This window comes from Bombina bombina, chromosome 4 (assembly GCF_027579735.1).
Source record: "Bombina bombina isolate aBomBom1 chromosome 4, aBomBom1.pri, whole genome shotgun sequence".
In the NCBI taxonomy this organism is placed as follows: domain Eukaryota; kingdom Metazoa; phylum Chordata; class Amphibia; order Anura; family Bombinatoridae; genus Bombina; species Bombina bombina.
The window spans coordinates 653,842,516-653,864,218 of NC_069502.1; the positions used below are offsets into that span (position 1 = coordinate 653,842,516).

A 21,703-nucleotide genomic window follows, 5' to 3' on the forward strand; every position below is an offset into this window, starting at 1 on the left:
GTCTCCAGCATGGCCCCACAGGTTTTGGTATGCGGATCTTGTTCGGATGTCCAGTTGCCAACCTTGGCCACTTCCGTTAAGGCTGGACCTACTGTCTCAAGGTCCGTTTTTCCATCAGGATCTCAAATCATTAAATTTGAAGGTATGGAAATTGAACGCTTAGTATTAAGTCATAGAGTTTTCTCTGACTCAGTAATTAATATTATGTTACAAGCTCATAAATCTGTCTCTAGGAAGATTTATTACCGAGTTTGGAAGATTTACATTTCATGGTGTTCTTCTCATATATTCTCTTGGCATTCTTTTAGAATTCCTAGAATTTTACAGTTTCTCCAGGATGGTTTGGATAGGGTTTTGTCTGCAAGTTCCTTGAAGGGACAAATCTCTGCTCTTTCAGTTTTATTTCACGGTAAGATGGCTAAACTTCCTGATATTCACTGTTTTGTACAGGCTTTAGTTCGAATTAAGCCCGTCATTAAATCAATTTTTCCTCAATTTCGTCTTAATTTGGTTTTGAATTTGTTACAGGCTCCTCCGTTTGAGCCTATGCATTCTTTGGACATTAAACTACTTTCTTGGAAAGTGTTGTTCCTTTTGGCCATCTCTTCTGCTAGAAGAGTTTCTGAGCTATCTGCTCTTTCTTGTGAATCTCCTTTTCTGTTTTTTTCATCAAGATAAGGCGGTTTTGCGGACTTCATTTGAATTTTTACCTAAGGTTGTGAATTCTAACAACATTAGTGGAGAAATTGTTGTCCCTTCCTTGTGTCCTAATCCTAAGAATCCTTTGGAAAGATCCTTACATCCTTTGGATGTGGTAAGAGCTTTGAAATATTATGTTGAAGCTACTAAAGATTTCAGGAAGGCTTCTAGTCTATTTGTTATCTTTTCTGGTCCTAGGAAAGGTCAGAAGGCCTCTGCTATTTCCTTGGCCTCTTGGTTAAAGCTTTTGATTCATCAAGCTTATTTGGAGTCGGGTCAAGCCCCGCCTCAGAGAATTACAGCTCATTCTACTAGATCAGTCTCCACTTCATGGGCTTTTAAGAATGAAGCTTCAGTTGATCAGATTTGCAAAGCAGTGACTTGGTCCTCTTTGCATACATTTACTAAATTCTACCGTTTTGATGTATTTGCTTCTTCTGAAGCAGTTTTTGGTAGAAAAGTTCTTCAGGCAGCTGTTTCAGTTTGATTCTTCTGCTGCTATTTTAAGTTTTTATTTTCTTCATGAGAATAACTTATATTTGGGTTGTGGATTATTTTTTCAGCATTTGGCTGTTGTTTATTTTTTATCCCTCCCTCTCTAGTGACTCTTGCGTGGAGTTCCACATCTTGGGTATTTGATATCCCATACGTCACTAGCTCATGGACTCTTGCCAATTACATGAAAGAAAACATAATTTATGTAAGAACTTACCTGATAAATTAATTTCTTTCATATTGGCAAGAGTCCATGAGGCCCACCCTTTTTTATGGTGGTTATGATTTTTTTGTATAAAGCACAATTATTTCCAAATTCCTTTGTTGATGCCTTTTACTCCTTTCTTTATCACCCCACTACTTGGCTATTCGTTAAACTGAATTGTGGGTGTGGTGAGGGGTGTATTTATAGGCATTTTGAGGTTTGGGAAACTTTGCCCCTCCTGGTAGGATTGTATATCCCATACGTCACTAGCTCATGGACTCTTGCCAATATGAAAGAAATGAATTTATCAGGTAAGTTCTTACATAAATTATGTTTTTTAAAATTGAAATACATTCATAAACATTTCATTTTTGACCTTTTTATCCCTTAAAGTGAAGGTAAACTTTGATGAATCAGTGCCCTGTTTTTAAAAATACTATTAAAAACAGGGGCACTTTCATTAAGCAAAGTTAACAATTCGCCGCTCCAGCACTTCCCCTGCCCGTCGCAAGTCTTTTTATACATCACCAATGACGAATCCGGCTTCCTCCAATCACAGCTTCCCCCCCAGAGCAAACATTGCCTGAGGCCACATCGTGATTGGAGGAAGCCGGATTCTTCATTGGTGACGTATGAAGAGACTTGTGATGGGCGAGGGAAGCACTGGGGCGGCTTGCAGAATGAAAGGTAAGTATTTTTACAAAAAAATGGTGAAATGTTAACTTTGATGAATGAAAGTGCCCCTGTTTTTAATAGTATTTTTAAAAACAGGGCACTGATTCATCAAAGTTTACCTTCACTTTAATAAAAGGACATATGCCTGTCTTGTAAAAAAAAAGTTGTGATATCACAGTTGTAATGTTACAACAATAGTGAGTACTATAGTTTATAATTGTAATATATTACAACATGAATTGTATTCAAAGACCAAGCTGACAAATTTCAGATGGACTACAGTTTTACTGTATCACCTCTTAACATCACTTAGCAAGAAACAACAGGGAAAAAAAGGCAAAATGTATTTTACTACAGAGGGAAAAAAATACATTTACAAAAATAAAATCAAGCAGCTAGCAGAAACGTCCTGCGCTTCTCCATACAATACACTGCTCTTAGAACAACCAGCCCATAAACCAGCATAAATTAGTTTTTTCGTTTTCATAGAATTTTTTTTTTTAATATAATAACAATATACTGACTAAATTCAAACCCAAAGACCCTTATTATGTGTTTTTGTTTGTAACATAATAAAAGGTATAATGTTTTCTAAAACAAAAATGATATTTCCATAAAGGAATTTAACTAGCAGTAAGCAAAATTTCAAGTGAGATAAAGTTCTGTATATAAAGTCAAAAGTGCTGTATAGTATATATATATATTTATAGATGTGCATGCCTGGCGTATATTCATATTTTTTTGCATGACAGTGCATAAAGACCAGTGTAAGATATTTCGGTGTATGTTTCCTGGCAAAAAACCCCAACAAAGTTGTTTCAATACATAATCGATATAGTTGCATTTGAAGTACAATAAACAATTTCGCTATGTAGTAATTCCCTTAAGGGGTCATGAAATCCCAAAATTTTCTTTCATGATTCAGACACAGCATGTGATTTTAAACAACTTTTCTATTAACTTATTTTATTTGCTTCATTTTCTTGGTATCTTTAGTTGAAAAGCATACCTAGCTAGGTTTGAGATTGGGAGCTAGCTGCTGATTGGTTGCTGCACATAAATGCCTCTTGTCATTGGTTCACTAGATGTGTTCAGCTAGTTCCCAGTAGTGCACTGTTGCTCCTTCAACAATGGATAACAAGAGAATGAAGCAAATTCGATAATAGAAATAACTTGGAAAGTTGTTTAAAATCACGTTTTATAAAAATCATGAAAAACAATTTGGGCTTCAAATGCAATTTAAATATTGTTCATTTCAATTTTCACTGACAAAATGTGTACAAAATGTTGTTTCTTTTCAGGTACCTAGAACACTCTTGCATGTTTGGACACCTTCAATACTAGAGACTTGACTTCAGTAATCTCCCCTTCATCTATATATATATTATTATAGTAAAAATGGTGTGTTTTTTTCAGTGAGGTAACAAAATGTGAAAATCTTGTCATGCATTTGAATTCCAATAATGAAAAATGATTAGAAAAAGGAAAAAAAGACAATAAAAACATAAAAAGTGCTATTCAATAAAGGTCTACAAAATGCCAGGCCAGTTACACTGCTCAATAAATTAACAACAGAAAAAATAAAACAATGCTTTTCACTATGAATGTTTGTTTCCATTCATTTAGCTGAAACACAAAGCTTGAAATGCTCTAAACTCATTATGCAGTCTTATTTAGTTTCTCTCAAAGTTATCGGAATAAACTCCATTTAGTCATCATTTTTGGTCTGGTTCCACATCTAAGTGTGTGAAATTGGAGCAATGATCATTTCATGCTTATCTTCATGACCCAGTCTATTGCTCTAAAGTCTGTTTCCAGCTCTTCGTATGTGGTCTTCCGTATTCTTGTTACTTATAACTGCACTGCACTATTGGAAAAACAGATTCTTCAGTACAGAGACAGATGCCATACATAGCCATAAATCAGCACGATGCATGACTTGTCAAAGAACACCGAACAGGCAGGGTTATGTCCACAATATGTAGACTTGAATATTCGCTTCTTAGGTGCAGTACAAGATGCGTTTATCCTATTGTTATATTAACTGAAGCCTTCAGTTCACTGGAAGGTCCACACTTCAACATCCTGCACAATGAAATCTTCTTTTTTAGATAAGGTTTCATTATTGAAAGTGCTGCAAGGGTTACTGCGTCCATGATACAAGTCTGAATCAATCCAAAGGCCAGATCGACCCCTGAAAAGACAAATATAATAATTATTGTAGTCAATTTAATAAAATTAAAGGGATACTAAACCCACATTTTGGGTTTCATGATTCAGATAGAGCATGCAATTTTCAGCAACTTTCTAATTTACTCCTATTATCATTTATTCTTCATTCTCTTGCTATCTTTATTTAAAAAGCAGGAATGTAAAGCTTAGGAGCTGGCCTGTTTTTGGTTCAGAACCTGGGTAATGCTTGCTTATTGGTAAGCCAAATATAGCCACTAATAAGCAAGCATTATCCAGGGTGCTGAACCTAAAATGGGCCAGCTCCTAAGCTTTACATTCCTGCTTTTAAATAAAGATAGCAAGAGAACGAAGAAAAATTCATAATAGGAGTAAATTACAAAGTTGCCTGCTCTATCTAAATCATGAAAGAAAAAAATGGGGTTTAGTATCCCTTTAACTTTTTTTTGTCAATCTTAGCAAAATGTGATCTGTATCTTTAAATTGGACATTTTACAACATGATTATGATTTCAACAGTCTGGCTAATATGGGATATGGGGACATATTGGGCATAACTCCAGTGCATCCCTTTATTTAACAGAATTTATTTGTATTCTATTTTATTCTATATCCTGAAAAACAATTCCATTTAAATAAGCTTATGATACTGAAGTAAATCCTGCCAAGGGTTTTATTATTTATACCTTTAGCTTATGAGTAGAAAATGAATGTACAAGACTTACCCCTCTCCTCCTAGTTCTAAAAATCGTATATCTCCATTGATGAAATAAGAGTTCACTCCACTCCATTTAAAGACCTGCGGAAAACATGAAAAATGATGCTATAACCATGCATTACTGTATTGTAGACAGTATGAGTTAGAGGCAAAATGCATAACTATTATTATATTTGGAATATGTTAAATAATCTGTCAACATAAAACCAATTCAGACTATACAATTTACAGACAATTCAAGATCTACCGTTTAACCCCTTAAGGACCAAGGCCATTTTTCAATTTCTTTCCCTTAAAGACCAGGGCTATTTTTACATTTCTGCGGTGTTTGTGTTTAGCTGTAATTAATCTCTTACTCATTTACTGTACCCACACATATTATATACCGTTTTTCTCGCCACTAAATGGACTTTCTAAAGATACCATTATTTTCATCATATCTTATAATTTACTATTAAAAATATAAAATATGAGGAAAAAAATGGAAAAAACCACACTTTTTCTAACTTTGACCCCCAAAATCTGTTACACATCTACAACCACCAAAAAACAACCATGCTAAATAGTTTCTAAATTTTGTCCTGAGTTTAGAAATACCCAATGTTAACATGTTCTTTGCTTTTTTTGCAAGTTATAGGGCAATAAATACAAGTATCACTTTGCTATTTCAAAACCACTTTTTTTCAAAATGAGCTCTAGTTACATTGGAACCCTGATATCTGTCAGGAATACCTGAATATCCCTTGACATGTATATATTTTTTTTAGAAGACATCCCAAAGTATTGATCTAGGCCCATTTTGGTATATTTCATGCCACCATTTCACCGCCAAATGCGATAAAATAAAAAAAAAATTCACTTTTTCACAAATGTTTTCACAAACTTTAGGTTTCTCACAGAAATTATTTACAAACAACTTATGCAATTATGGCATAAATGGTTGCAAATGCTTCTCTGGGATCCCCTTTGTTCAGAAATAGCAGACTTATATGGCTTTGGCGTTGCTTTTTGGTAATTAGAAGGCTGCTAAATGTCACTGCGCACCACACGTGTTTTATGCCCAGCAGTGAAGGGGTTAATTAGGGAGCATGTAGGGAGCTTGTAGAGTTAATTTTAGCTTTAGTGTAGTGTAGTAGACAACCCAAAGTATTGATCTAGGCCCGTTTTGGTATATTTAATGCCACCATTTCACCGCCAAATGCGATCAAATTTTAAAAAAAACTTAAATTTTTTCGCAATTTTAGGATTCTCACTGAAATTATTTACAAACAGCTTGTGCAATTATGGCACAAATGGTTGTAAATGCTTCTCTGGGATCCCCTTTGTTTAGAAATAGCAGACATATATAGCTTTGGCAATGCTTTTTGGTAATTAGAAGGCTGCTAAATGCCGCTGCACATCACACGTGTATTATGTCTAGCAGTGAAGGGGTTAATTAGGGATCTTGTAGGGAGCTTGCAGGGTTAATTTTAGCTTTAGTGTAGAGATCAGCCTCCCATCTGACACATCAGACCCCTTGATCCCTCCCAAACAGCTCTCTTCCCTCCCCCACCCCAGAATTGTCCCCGCCATCTTAAGTACTGGCAGAAAGTCTGCCAGTACTAAAATAAAAGGTATCTTTTTTTTTAGTTCTTTTTTTTTAATAGCATATTTACATATGCTGCTGTGTAGGATCCCCCTTAGCCCCAAACCTCCCTGATCCCCCCCCAAACAGCTCTCTAACCCTCCCCCTCTACATTATTGGGCGCCATCTTGGGTACTGGCAGCTGTCAGTACAGTTTACAAAAAAATATATATTTTTACATTTTTCCCCCACTTTTCTGTAGTGTAGCTTCCCCCCCCTAAAGACTAAACCCCCACCCCCTCCCAGATCACTTCGATTATATATGATTTTTAATAATTTTTTATTCCCCCTCTCTCCCTCTAACTGTTCCATAGTGTAACGGTTCCCACCAGCTCCCTCCCCGTGCACGCGCCCGCCCGCCTCCCCCGTGCACGCGCGCGCGTCCGTGCGCGCCCCCTAACTACCCCGCCCACGATCCCACCCACCACTGCACTTGAAAATCCATCGATGGCCGCCCACCCGCCTCCCACGTCGGCTCCCACCCACCAACGATTGCGGCCGCCGATGTCCGGTGCAGAGAGGGCCACAGAGTGGCTCTCTCTGCATCGGATGGGGGAAAATGTTATTGCAGTGATGCCTCGATATCGAGGCATCACTGCAATAACCGGAAAGCGTCTGGAAGCGATCAGGATCGCTTCCAGCCACTTTCAACCCCAACGTCGTACAGGGTACGTCGCTGGTCTTTAAAGACCAGGTTGTGCAAGACGTACCCTGTACGACGTATGTCGTTAAGGGGTTAATATTAAAATTACATTAGGAGTTATGCTTATCGGCCAGTTATCTATTAATACTTAAAGGGACATGAAACCCACAATTTTTCTTTCATGCTTTAGAAAGAGCATGCAATTTTAAACAACTTTCAAATTTACTTATATTATTTAAATTGCTTCATTCTCTTCATATCCTTTGTTGAAAGGCATATCTACATAGGCTCAGTAGCTGCTTATTGTTGGCTGCATAAAGATGCAAAAAAGCAAATTAAATAATAGAAGTAAATTGGAATGTTGTTTAAAATTGTATTCTCTATCTGAATCATGAAAGAAATATTTTGGGTTTCATGTCCCTTTAAGTATAAGTTGTGAGCACACAGACTTCCTCCTTGATTAAATATGAATGTAAAGAAATTTTAACTTAGTGACATGATACCCAAACATTTAATTACTTAAAGGGACATTGTACACTAGATTTTTCTTTGCATAAATGTTTTGTACATGATCCATTTATATAGCCCATCTTGGAGTGTTTTTGTAAAAATGTATGTTTAAATAACGTGCTGATTTTCAAGCCCCAAAGTTTTTTATGTATACTGACGTCAACAGATGCTTGCTTGCTTGCTCCTGTTTGTATAATACGTCTTCATAAGCAGCGGAGGAAGGGGGTGTCTGCTATCAGCCCCTTTCAAAGGGTGTCCCAGCCTAAGCTATTCAACAGAGCTAAATTGGGAGCTTCTAAGTAAGTTTTTAAAAGGTTTTATACTCTATTTTTGTAGCAGTATCTGTTCATATCCTTCTTTATAGTAATGTCTATTACATGAAGTTATATGAAATTTGGTGTATACTGTCCCTTTTAAAGTGAGACAGCATATCTGTAAAATAGCTTATCATATAAAAATGTCTAATTAAAAAAGGAAGATATTTTACTTAAAGGGACATAAAACAGGTTGAGATCTGTGCATATCCTAAAAGGGATAATTAATTAAAAATAGTTTGCATAAAAAAAGTATTTTAAAATAATTTTCAAAAATAAGCAAAATCAATTACATAGCTAAGCTGCCTGGAGCAGCTAGCTCCACCCCTCTTATCAGTGTTTAGACACAGGCATTGTATTTCAACTGATTTCACAGCTTCTAGGCATGCTCCAGCAGATAATCCCTATGCATTTTTGTATTCTACCAAAACAACAATAGATATAGATACAGCCATAAAAGGAAATGTGTGGGGGGAGTTAGAGTACATATTTTGTCTCTATCCCAACTTGTTTTAGGTCCCTTTAAAAAGTTCCTCAGTAGCCACATCTTATTGTAAAGGGAATTTTAACATCCTATCAGGATGCTTGCCCCAGGAGTGTGCATCTGGCATGTACAGGCACAGTCACTTTATTTCCCTTGTCAGTTTAAGGAAGTTTACTATGAAATATTGCGTGATTTCAGTGAAATTCCATAAGATTACAGCAAATCAAAGTAATGTCCATAGGACACTAAACACCTTGTAATTGCATTTCTGTTGTCTTCCTATATAATAATAACATATCATTCAAGTAAAAATTTTGTAAAACATAAATAAATTGTGTTTGCTGCAATTTTTTTTCAATAGACAAACTCCACCCACAATTTGTCTTATTTTGGGGAGCCAATCTTAACTCGATCCTGTAGACAGCAATGCTTGGCCATTATATTAGTATAAACTGCAAATAGGGATGCAGCAGGGTTAGCCATAAGGTGTATGCATTTTCAGCTCTGAGAATTAAAACAAAAGCTAAATGACATGAAAAGATGGCAAAATAAACAATGATAATACTTTTCAAAGTTTTATTATCTATAACTAAACATTTTTTTCATAATAATCTCAAGATGTTTCTATCCCTTTAAGATTAACTACAGCATCCTAAACACTAGGGGGCGCATTCAAGTATATTTTAGCATAGCAGTAAGCATTGATGATATAGGCCTAGATTTAGAGCTTGGCGGTAGCCGTGAAAACCAGCGTTAGAGGCTCCTAACGCTGGTTTTAGGCTACCGCCGGTATTTGGAGTCACTCAAAATAGGGTCTAACGCTCACTTTTCAGCCGCGACTTTTCCATACCGCAGATCCCCTTACGTCAATTGCGTATCTTTTCAATGGGATTTTTCTAACTCCGGTATTTAGAGTTGTTTCTGAAGTGAGCGTTAGACATCTAACGACAAAACTCCAGCCGCAGGAAAAAAGTCATTAGTTAAGAGCTTTCTGGGCTAACGCCGGTTTCTAAAGCTCTTAACTACTGTGCTCTAAAGTACACTAACACCCATAAACTACCTATGTACCCCTAAACCGAGGTCCCCCCACATCGCCGACACTCGAAAAATTTTTTTAACCCCTAATCTGCCGACCGCCACCTACGTTATACTTATTGTTACGGTTACCCTTAGTCTCGCTGAGAGATGGACCGCTTAGTAGCCTGGATCCCTATTGCTAAAGAGGGGAGAAGCTGCTTTCCATAGTATTCTATATGAGTCTCGCAAATATAGAATAATCTCCCTTAGCTGTAGTACAGCTAGGATACCCTTCTGCCCACAAAAACGAGTCAACGCTGCGATTGAGGGTCAAACAAGAACTCAGCACTGGGATGCCCAGCCTGCTTTTTATTAAGGTTACATGCACACAGGGCACTCCCAGGGGGAGAGGGGGGGGGGGAGCACAAAATCCCCCATCACACATTTAGATAGAGAGCACTGTCCTTTGACAGGCCACAATAGGATTACAGTACTTAAGATAACAAGTTTACAAGTTCATCTTATCAATTAGCAGTCTGGCTCCAGAGGTGATTAGACAATGGGATTGGTTATCCCTAAACTTAGAGCTGAGGCCAGCAAAAATGTGTATTTAGGCAATAGTTTCTAAAAGCTGAAAAAAAAGAGTTAACTCTTTATGAAATGATACTTGTTACGGTTTTCTTGGAGCCCTTCTTAGGCGCTGGCTTGCTGGTTCAGGCATTGCTGCTGGGAAATAAGCTCTTCACAACAAAATAACTAATGCTTCTGTAACAGTGCTCCCTTTCTGTGGAACACTCTGGCAGACACGGTCTGACCCCTTTTCGGGGCAGACTAAGGCTGTCCAGACCGCTGGTTATGCAGGGCTGAGGTCTGTTTGTCTGGACAACCCGTCGGCGTTGCCATTCTGTTTCCCAGGTCTGTAAGTAATGGTGAAATTGAAGGGTTGCAACGATAAGCTCCAACGTAATAGCCTGCCGTTATCTCCAGAGACCCGGTTCAGCCACACCAACGGGTTATGGTCGGTGACCAGAGTGAACTCCTGACCATATAAATAGGGAGTCAATTTCTTTAATGCCCACACCAAAGCCAAACACTCCTTTTCGACCGCTGCATAGCTGACTTCGCGGGGCAGGAGCTTCCGGCTGATGTAGGCAACTGGATGCTCCCCTCCATCTTCGCCTACTTGGCTGAGGACAGCTCCCAGCCCGAACATGGAAGCGTCTGTATGGACGATAAAACGTTTGTTAAGGGCTGGGGCCGCCAAGACAGGAGCGTTAATTAGAGCATTTTTGAGAGCCTGGAAAGCCGTTTCACAGTGGGGAGACCACAGGACCTGTCGAGGTAAGTTCTTCTTGGTCAAGTCAGTCAGGGGTTTGGCAAGTGTGCTGTAGTCTGGTACGAACCGTCTATAGTACCCTGCCGTGCCCAGGAAGGCTAGGACCTGAGTCTTAGTGATGGGGGTGGGCCAATTGGCGACAGCTTCTATTTTGGCCGGCTCTGGTCGCTGCTTTCCACACCCCACCCGGTGACCCAGGTACTGTACCTCGGCCATCCCAAAGTGGCATTTTTCTGGCTTCAGAGTCAGGCCAGCAGCCCGGATCTGATCCAGAACCATTCCCACATGAGCTAAGTGGTCCTCCCAGGACTCACTGTGGATCGCTATGTCGTCCAGGTAGGCGCAAGCAAAACTCTGGAAGCCATCCAGGAGCCTATCCACCAAGCGCTGGAATGTAGCTGGGGCATTCTTCATCCCAAACGGCATTACCCTAAACTGATATAAGCCGAATGGGGTGACGAATGCCGACTTGGGGATAGCCTCCGGGGCCAGGGGAATCTGCCAGTAACCTTTGCAGAGGTCAATAGTGGTCAGGTAATTTCCCCTGGCTATACGATCGAGTAGCTCGTCTACCCTGGGCATAGGGTAAGCGTCCGTCACGGTATTTTCATTGAGCCTCCGATAGTCTACACAGAACCGGGTGGTCCCATCTTTCTTGGGCACCAAGACAACTGGGGAGGCCCATGGACTATCGGAGGGCTCAATTACCCTGAGCTGGAGCATCTCATCGATCTCCTTCTTCATTCCTGTCCTAACTGCTTCGGGGATTCGGTACGGAGCCTGGCGCAAGGGAGCTTGTCCCGGAGTATCTACCTGGTGGGTGGTTAAAGTAGTGTACCCTGGCTTCGGGGAGAAGGTGAGGTGTTTGGACTGGAGGAGTTGGTTGAGCTGCTCCCTTTCAGTGGGGCTAAGTTGGTCCCCTATCTGAACCTGCGCCACTATACCTGTGGGGAGACTCTTTTCTAATAGGTCTGGAATGGGTAAACTGTCGGGGTCTTCCTGAGGGGAACAACATACGGCCGTCACGTTCTCTGGTCGCTCAAAATATTCCTTGAGCATGTTTACATGGAATGTCTTTCTAAGATTGTTGTCATGGCAGCTAGCTATCACATAAGTGGTGTCTCCCCTTTTCTCTACGATCTGGTAGGGACCCTGCCAGGACGCCTGCAATTTGTCTGTCTTCACCGGCTTAAGTACTAACACCTTTTGTCCTATGGTGAAGATTCTCTTTCGGGCCCCCCGATCGTACCATACTTTCTGTCTTCTCTGGGCCAACTGGAGATTAGCCCGCACGGATTTGGCTAATTGCTCCATTCGGTCCCTGAGTTCCAGCACGTATGGCACAATGGGGACACCGTCAGCCTCCATCTCTCCCTCCCAGTGCTCCCGGATCAGGTTTAGGGGTCCCCGTACCTTTCTTCCGTAGAGCAACTCGAAGGGAGAGAACCCTGTCGTTTCCTGGGGCACCTCCCGATAAGCAAATAGGAGGTGCGGCAGGAAGCGTTCCCAGTCTCGGTATTCCTGAGTGAACGTCTTGAGCATTTGCTTGAGGGTCCCATTGAACCTCTCACACAGCCCGTTCGTCTGGGGGTGGTATGGGGAGCTCAGGAGGGACTTAATTTTGCAAACCTGCCAGAGTTGTTGGGTTAATTCAGCCGTAAATTGGGTGCCTCGGTCGGATAGGATTTCTTTTGGAAATCCTACCCGGGAGAACACCTGTACTAGTGCATTCGCTACCGTATCCGCTTGTATGTTGGATAGGGCGACAGCCTCTGGGTACCTGGTAGCGTAGTCCACTACGGTAAGAATGTAGCGCTTACCGGAGGGACTAGGGGTAGCCAGTGGTCCCACTAGGTCAATAGCAACCCGGCTGAAGGGTTCCTCTACAATGGGCATATTTACTAGCTGGGCTTTAGGGTGATCGCCTCGCCTTCCTACTCGTTGACACACATCGCAGGTGTAACAGTAAGTTCTAACGTCAGCGTGCACCCCTGGCCAAAAGAACGTGTGAGTAATGCGGTGTAGGGTACGGGTAACGGCTAGGTGGCCTGCTAAGGGGATGTCGTGGCCTATTTTGAGGATTTCTTGACGGTATTTGTGGGGCACTACCAGCTGTCGCCTACGCTGTCCCCTTTTCTCTGTCCAGCGGTATAGTTTCCCTTTTTCCCATAAGAATGTTTCGTTATCTGCCCCGCCCCCTCCGGTCTCTGCTCGTTCCCGGTACTTTTGTAAGGTCGGGTCAGTCTTAGACTCTGCCTCGAAAGCATCTGGGGTGTCCCAGGGTATGGGGCCTAACCTGTCAGGCAAGGTCGGGGTAGGTCTTACCTGTGTCTCCCGCACTGGTGAGAGCTCTCGCTCCGTCCGGGCTTGGGCCCGTGTAGTCACTGGGTCCGCCTCGTTGTTGCATACTGGAGCATAGGCAGAAGTCATGGGGCCCAAATCGTTGCCCAGTAGTACTTCGGCAGGTAAATTATCCATTAGGCCCACGTTCACAGCCCCCTTTCCCGCTCCCCAATCAAGATGCACTTTAGCTGTTGGAATTTTGTACACATCCCCCCCCGCCACTCTAACGGCCACAGTCTGTCCGGATCGCTTGTGCTCTGGCACCAAATGACTCTGTACCAGCGTGATAGTAGCCCCTGTGTCTCGCAATCCCTCGGTAGATCGCCCCTCGAGCCATACCCTCTGCCGATGGTGCTGGCGGTTATCTGAGGCAGCATATACAGGGTCTGCCTCGTGAAGCGGCCCCACATATCCCTCCATAGGGGCCTCTTGGTTAACACAGAGGGCCCGGGCCGGACGATAGGACCCAGAGGGGTAATTGTAATTCCTGGGTGTCTGGTGCGTATTAAGGGGGCAGCTAGCCATGAAATGCCCTGGTTGCTTGCATCGGTGGCAAGTCGGTCTGTGATGCTCAGAGCTGTTATTGGGTGGTCCTGAGTGTCGGACGGGCCCTGTGGGCACCGGGGCTCGGAATTCAGCACGAGGGGGTGCACGGTAAACCTCTCTGGGTTCGACCCGTGCTGGAGCTCGGTAGTTCATGGGTTCGTGAAGACGGGAGTCATAATGTTCATCGGCCAATTTGGCTGCTTCTTCTAAGGTAGAAGGCCGCCTGTCTCGCAGCCATTCCTTCCCTTGCTGTTCCATGCCATTATAAAAATGTTCTAAGAGAAACAATTGTAAAATTTCCTCCCCAGTCACCGCTTTACGTCCGCTCAGCCAGTGATTTGCCGCTCTCCGCATTCGGTGCGCCCATTCCATATGGGTATCGTTAGGCTTCTTTTCCGTGCCCCGAAACTGTCGGCGATACGTGTCCGGAGTTACAGCGTACCGTCGCAACAGTGTCTCCTTAACTAGCTCATACTGTGTCACTTCCTTAGCACCCAGAGTACGAAAGGCTTCCAGGGCTCGCCCGGATAGTTTCCCAGACAATATCGTGGGCCACTCTCTGTTGGGAATCTGGTGCAGGGCACATTGCCTTTCGAAGTCCGCCAAATATTCATCAATCCCTGTCTCGCTCTCTAGAAAGGGTCGAAATGCTGTATAGGGTATCTTGGGCCTCCCAGCATTTTCGACAGGGATGATTACCTGCGGGGCTACAGCATTGCGGTGTGCGTTCGCTAGGTTGAGTTCGTGGGCTCGAGTCTCTCGTATATCCTCGTCCGCCTCCGCCATCAACTGCTGTACCAATTCCATGGAGGGGTTCGGCCCGTATAATGAGAGCCTTTCCCGAACAATCCTGGTTTTTTCGTCACTAATCGTGGTCGGTGTTTCCACCATTGTGAAGCTCTGATCCAGTTCGTTCAATTCTGCGATCAGCTCTCTCCTCGGCCGGTTGCTGGTGTACCCCCCTCTGCTTTCAAGTAAATCCTTTAGGGTTGTACGCTTCAATTTTTCGTAAGCGCTCTCCATCCGTTCTGTACCTCTCCTAGGAAATCCAGGAAAATCCCGCCGCTGCCGCCAAATGTTACGGTTACCCTTAGTCTCGCTGAGAGATGGACCGCTTAGTAGCCTGGATCCCTATTGCTAAAGAGGGGAGAAGCTGCTTTCCATAGTATTCTATATGAGTCTCGCAAATATAGAATAATCTCCCTTAGCTGTAGTACAGCTAGGATACCCTTCTGCCCACAAAAACGAGTCAACGCTGCGATTGAGGGTCAAACAAGAACTCAGCACTGGGATGCCCAGCCTGCTTTTTATTAAGGTTACATGCACACAGGGCACTCCCAGGGGGAGAGGGGGGGGAGCACAAAATCCCCCATCACACATTTAGATAGAGAGCACTGTCCTTTGACAGGCCACAATAGGATTACAGTACTTAAGATAACAAGTTTACAAGTTCATCTTATCAATTAGCAGTCTGGCTCCAGAGGTGATTAGACAATGGGATTGGTTATCCCTAAACTTAGAGCTGAGGCCAGCAAAAATGTGTATTTAGGCAATAGTTTCTAAAAGCTGAAAAAAAAGAGTTAACTCTTTATGAAATGATACTTGTTACGGTTTTCTTGGAGCCCTTCTTAGGCGCTGGCTTGCTGGTTCAGGCATTGCTGCTGGGAAATAAGCTCTTCACAACAAAATAACTAATGCTTCTGTAACACTTATGTACCCCTAATCTGCTGCCCCTAACACCGCCGACCCCTATATTATATTTATTAACCCCTAATCTGCCCCCCTCAACGTCGCCTCCACCTGCCTACACTTATTAACCCCTAATCTGCCGACCGGACCTGAGCGCTACTATAATAAAGTTATTAACCCCTAATCCGCCTCACTAACCCTATCATAAATAGTATTAACCCCTAATCTGCGCTCCCTAACATCGCCGACACCTAACTTCAATTATTAACCCCTAATCTGACGACCGAATCTCGCCGCTATTCTAATAAATGTATTAACCCCTAAAGCTAAGTCTAACCCTAATACTAACACCCCCCTAAGTTAAATATAATTTAAATCTAACGAAATTAATTAACTCTTATTAAATAAATTATTCCTATTTAAAGATACTTACCTGTAAAATAAACCCTAATATAGCTACAATATAAATTATAATTATATTATAGCTATTTTAGGATTTATATTTATTTTACAGGTAACTTTGTATTTATTTTAACCAGGTACAATAGCTATTAAATAGTTAAGAACTATTTAATAGCTAAAATAGTTAAAATAATGACAAATTTACCTGTAAAAGAAATCCTAACCTAAGTTACAAATAAACCTAACACTAGATTATCAATAAATACATTAAATAAAATACCTACAATTACCTACAATTAACCTAACACTACACTATCAATAAATTAATTAAATACAATTGCTACAAATAAATACAATTAAATAAACTAGCTAAAGTACAAAAAATAAAAAAGAACTAAGTTACAAAAAATAAAAAAATATTTACAAACATAAGAAAAATATTACAACAATTTTAAACTAATTACACCTACTCTAAGCCCCCTAATAAAATAACAAAGCCCCCCAAAATAAAAAAATGCCCTACCGTATTCTAAATTACTAAAGTTCAAAGCTCTTTTACCTTACCAGCCCTGAACAGGGCCCTTTGCGGGGCATGCCCCAAGAAATACAGCTCTTTTGCCTGTAAAAAAAAACATACAATACCCAAGCCCCCCAACATTACAACCCACCACCCACATACCCCTAATCTAACCCAAACCCCCCTTAAATAAACCTAACACTAAGCCCCTGAAGATCATCCTACCTTGTCTTCACCATACCAGGTTCACCGATCGGTCCAGAAGAGCTCCTCCGATGTCCTGATCCAAGCCCAAGCGGGGGGCTGAAGAGGTCCATGATCCGGCTGAAGTCTTCCTCCAAGCGGGGCAGAAGAGGTCTTCCATCCGATTGAAGTCTTCATCCAAGCGGCATCCATCCGGAGCGAAGCGGCAGCATCCTGAAGACCTCCACCGCGGAACATCCATCCTGGCCGACGACTGAACGACGAATGACGGTTCCTTTAAATGACGTCATCCAAGATGGCGTCCCTCGAATTCCGATTGGCTGATAGGATTGTATCAGCCAATCGGAATTAAGGTAGGAATATTCTGATTGGCTGATGGAATCAGCCAATCAGAATCAAGTTCAATCCGATTGGCTGATCCAATCAGCCAATCAGAGTGAGCTTGCATTCTATTGGCTGATCGGAACAGCCAATAGAATGCGAGCTCAATCTGATTGGCTGATCGGATCAGCCAATCGGATTGAACTTGATTCTGATTGGCTGATTCCATCAGCCAATCAGAATATTCCTACCTTAATTCTGATTGGCTGATAGAATCCTATCAGCCAATCGGAATTCGAGGGACGCCATCTTGGATGACGTCATTTAAAGGAACCGTCATTCGTCGTTCAGTCGTCGGCCAGGATGGATGTTCCGCGGTGGAGGTCTTCAGGATGCTGCCGCTTCGCTCCGGATGGATGCCGCTTGGATGAAGACTTCAATCGGATGGAAGAGCTCTTCTGCCCCGCTTGGATGAAGACTTCAGCCGGATCATGGACCTCTTCAGCCCCCCGCTTGGGCTTGGATCAGGACATCGGAGGAGCTCTTCTGGACCGATCGGTGAACCTGGTATGGTGAAGACAAGGTAGGATGATCTTCAGGGGCTTAGTGTTAGGTTTATTTAAGGGGGGTTTGGGTTAGATTAGGGGTATGTGGGTGGTGGGTTGTAATGTTGGGGGGCTTGGGTATTGTATGTTTTTTTTTACAGGCAAAAGAGCTGTATTTCTTGGGGCATGCCCCGCAAAGGGCCCTGTTCAGGGCTGGTAAGGTAAAAGAGCTTTGAACTTTAGTAATTTAGAATAGGGTAGGGCATTTTTTTATTTTGGGGGGCTTTGTTATTTTATTAGGGGGCTTAGAGTAGGTGTAATTAGTTTAAAATTGTTGTAATATTTTTCTTATGTTTGTAAATATTTTTTTATTTTTTGTAACTTAGTTCTTTTTTATTTTTTGTACTTTAGCTAGTTTATTTAATTGTATTTATTTGTAGCAATTGTATTTAATTAATTTATTGATAGTGTTAAGGTTAATTGTAGGTAATTGTAGGTAGTTTATTTAATGTATTTATTGATAGTCTAGTGTTAGGTTTATTTGTAACTTAGGTTAGGATTTCTTTTACAGGTAAATTTGTAATTATTTTAACTATTTTAGCTATTAAATAGTTCTTAACTATTTAATAGCTATTGTACCTGGTTAAAATAAATACAAAGTTACCTGTAAAATAAATATAAATCCTAAAATAGCTATAATATAATTATAATTTATATTGTAGCTATATTAGGATTTATTTTACAGGTAAGTATTTAGCTTTAAATAGGAATAATTTATTTAATAAGAGTTAATTAATTTCGTTAGATTTAAATTATATTTAACTTAGGGGGGTGTTAGTGTTAGACTTAGCTTTAGGGGTTAATACATTTATTAGAATAGCGGTGAGCTCCAGTCGGGAGATTAGGGGTTAATGTTTGAAGTTAGGTGTCGGCGATGTTAGGGAGGGCAGATTAGGGGTTAATACTATTTATGATAGGGTTAGTGAGGCGGATTAGGGGTTAATAACTTTATTATAGTAGCGCTCAGGTCCGGTCGGCAGATTAGGGGTTAATAAGTGTAGGCAGGTGGAGGCGACGTTGTGGGGGGCAGATTAGGGGTTAATAAATATAATATAGGGGTCGGCGATGTTAGGGCAGCAGATTAGGGGTACATCGGGATAATGTAAGTAGCGGCGGTTTACGGAGCGGCAGATTAGGGGTTAATAATAATATGCAGGGGTCAGCGATAGCGGAGGCGGCAGAATAGGGGTTAATAAGTGTAAGGTTAGGGGTGTTTAGACTCGGGGTACATGTTAGAGTGTTAAGTGCAGACGTAGGAAGGGTTACCGCATAGCAAACAATGGGGCTGCGTTAGGAGCTGAACGCTGCTTTTTTGCAGGTGTTAGGTTTTTTTTCAGCTCAAACAGCCCCATTGTTTCCTATGGGGGAATCGTGCACGAGCACGTTTTTGAGGCTGGCCGCGTCCGTAAGCAACTCTGGTATCGAGAGTTGAAGCTGCGTTAAAAATGCTCTACGCTCCTTTTTTGGAGCCTAACGCAGCCTTTATGTGGACTCTCAATACCAGAGTTATTTTTATGGTGCGGCCAGAAAAAAGCCGGCGTTAGTTTTTCGGGTTGTTACCGACAAAACTCCAAATCTAGCGGATAGTGAGGATAAATGGATGAACAGAGAGAACTTTGGGGAGCAGGCAAATAATATTAGTAGTTACTTTGGTGTTGTCAGTAAAGATGAAATTAATGGTTTTGATGATAAGCAGACCATAATCCTTATTTTTTTTTGCTATCTTTGTGACTGATACAAATCTACCGGTGCTTGGTTCCTCTCTATAAAATATAGGATTGTATTTATACATAGTATAATACATAGTATATGTATTTATTGGGGTGGCAGAAAGACCCTTGTAGAAGGCTAAACAATTTTTAAAGTGCAGTGAATATTCTGACAATATCTTTGTCAAAGGAAAATATAGTATATACTATATGTGTGCTTCAATTTCTATTGGACGTGAGAGCATGTAGGAACTATTCATACAACAAATCTTTGTAGAAGGCTAATATATGTTATGGTTAGGGTCACCTGCATATCCAGTAAATTCTTTACAAAAAATACTGGACACTTAAATATCCAGATATTTTAAACTCCCCTGAGTGAAAGCTACATTTTAATGTATCACAAATATGGGCCAGAAAGTAGAGACATTGCACATGTACGGCTCTATGGGATAATTACAGCCAGGGATGGTAAAAATAAGCACTTGTGCGTTTTTGGCAGTCTGTGTTATGATAAAGTATTGCTTTGTGTGCTACATGTAGCCTCTGGGTTAAAGTCAGTTTTACAGGGAACCATGAGGGTGTAAAAACACTGCTCTGTGTGTCTAACTGGCAGTCAAATTGGGGCAGATCACTATGGGTGTTCCTGGCACTCAGAGGTAAAATCATTTATTTGTGCGTTGTTGGCAGCCATGGGGATCCACTCTATGCTCAGTTGTGAAGAATATATATAGTCATTGTGTGATCAGCCTAACACCTGTGCCCAGTCAACTAACGGTCAGACAGTATTTTTGTGACGACCCCAGTTATGGTGCAGTGAATATTCTTACTATATCATTGTACAAAAAAAATGAGTGGTCTAAAAGTTACCTTGAACTCAGAATCAAAGGAGAACAGGAACGTTTCTCCAGTGCCAAAGTAGTGATCACTGACCCTGAAAGGATGAGTGGCATAAGCTCCAAATACCTGTTTTTAATAGAAGAAAACAAACAAAAAGATCTTTAGAATCTATTGCAGATGTAAAACCAGACAGGGCAAATGCAAAAACACTCTGAGACTACTACACATTGTGATCATTTACCTAGTATGCAATTATTTACAATATAATCATTTAATAAGGATATGTTCTAAAATGATGTGAACCTTATGAAATCATTATAGTGCATATTTAATGCACAACATTAGGATAGGTTACCATAATGCAGAAAAGTCATTTTAGTGACACTGGGTCATTGTTTTGAATAAACACAAAGTTGCAGAACATACATCACAGCTGTAGTCACAAAGACACTTTATATGAATACACTGTTTAACTACCTGGTTATCCATGTCTTTGACAACTAGTAGCACAGGACTGTCCAGAGAAGCTAAATTTCTGTACAGAGTCTTCAGACTTGTGCCATGATTTTGGGTACTGTACACCAGATTCCATGGATATCCTTGCACCCGTGCAGGCAGGTGATGTGCCAGCTAAAGAAAGAAAAGCATGGATGTGTGAATTATCTAGATAGGATACACTCAGTCTAACTATTAAACTCCAAATCTAATTCACCATAAAATGTTTAAACATGTATAGTAAAAAAACAACAAAAACCTTTGCAATGCACTTGTATTCATTTTTCCACTAACTCTAGAAAGCCTGGTGTTCTACGCAGTGATTTCTAGATTAGTGCATAAAGTAGTTGGTGATGTCATGCTGAAACCTAGGTTTTTCATATTTAATATCGGCTGAGGAAAATTAGGTCCAGAAAAAAGTACAAACAATAGTTCTGTGAAACACGCCAATGTAAACTTTTAGTTATCCGTGTTTAAAGTCCCTTTAACATTGCTGTATCCCACACAGCCATCATTTGCAGACTTTGGGGCCCAAATTTCCAAACGTCATTATCACTGTATAGTACAGGGGTTTCTCTTTGCCGCATAACTATAAGAAGACTGTTGTATTAAACAAACAACACAGAATGGCAAATACTTAGCTCCTGATCACAGCTACTTGATTACCAAGAGAAACCCTGTTCCTAATGAAGAGAATATTGTACTCAATGTTCTGGTCACGATTTACATTTTTTCACATTTCCTGCAGATCTTGTTAGCTGTACAATATATCTTGTATCTGTCTATTAAATACATATGCATATGTAAATGTCTGTCCCACCCACTACTGAGAGACTATACAATAGTGCTCTATAAAGGTTTAATGAATATAGACCATATATTGATATATACATCTAAAATGGCGCCTGTGGCCACTATAGAGCATATTGCACAATCGTCACAGTCTACTGGAAAACATGCCAAAAAAATACAGTTTTGACTTTATCAACACCCTTGGTGTGTTGAATTCAACGTGTCCATTTTTGTTGCCAAAATAAAGTGCAACACCTGTGGTCAGGAGGATTGTGGTCACCAAAGCCATTGCTGTGCATGCATCACATTGGCAATTTTCACGCTATCTGCT

At 41.0% G+C, this 21,703-nt stretch overlaps 1 protein-coding gene across 2 annotated transcripts in view; it reads right to left on the minus strand.

Annotated features, from left to right (window-relative positions):
* Positions 1-2,339: 2,339 nt before the first annotated feature.
* The window catches only part of NCOA7 (nuclear receptor coactivator 7), a 431,441-nt gene continuing 412,077 nt past the window's right edge, over positions 2,340-21,703 (minus strand). For both annotated transcript variants that reach the window (XM_053710717.1, XM_053710718.1), the window contains 4 exons: positions 20,563-20,715; positions 20,116-20,211; positions 4,989-5,062; positions 2,340-4,268 (listed from right to left, as the gene is read on the minus strand). In XM_053710717.1, coding sequence (XP_053566692.1) covers positions 4,133-4,268; positions 4,989-5,062; positions 20,116-20,211; positions 20,563-20,715 — 459 coding nt within the window. In that variant the 3' untranslated portion in view covers positions 2,340-4,132. The remainder of the gene's footprint in view (positions 4,269-4,988; positions 5,063-20,115; positions 20,212-20,562; positions 20,716-21,703) is intronic.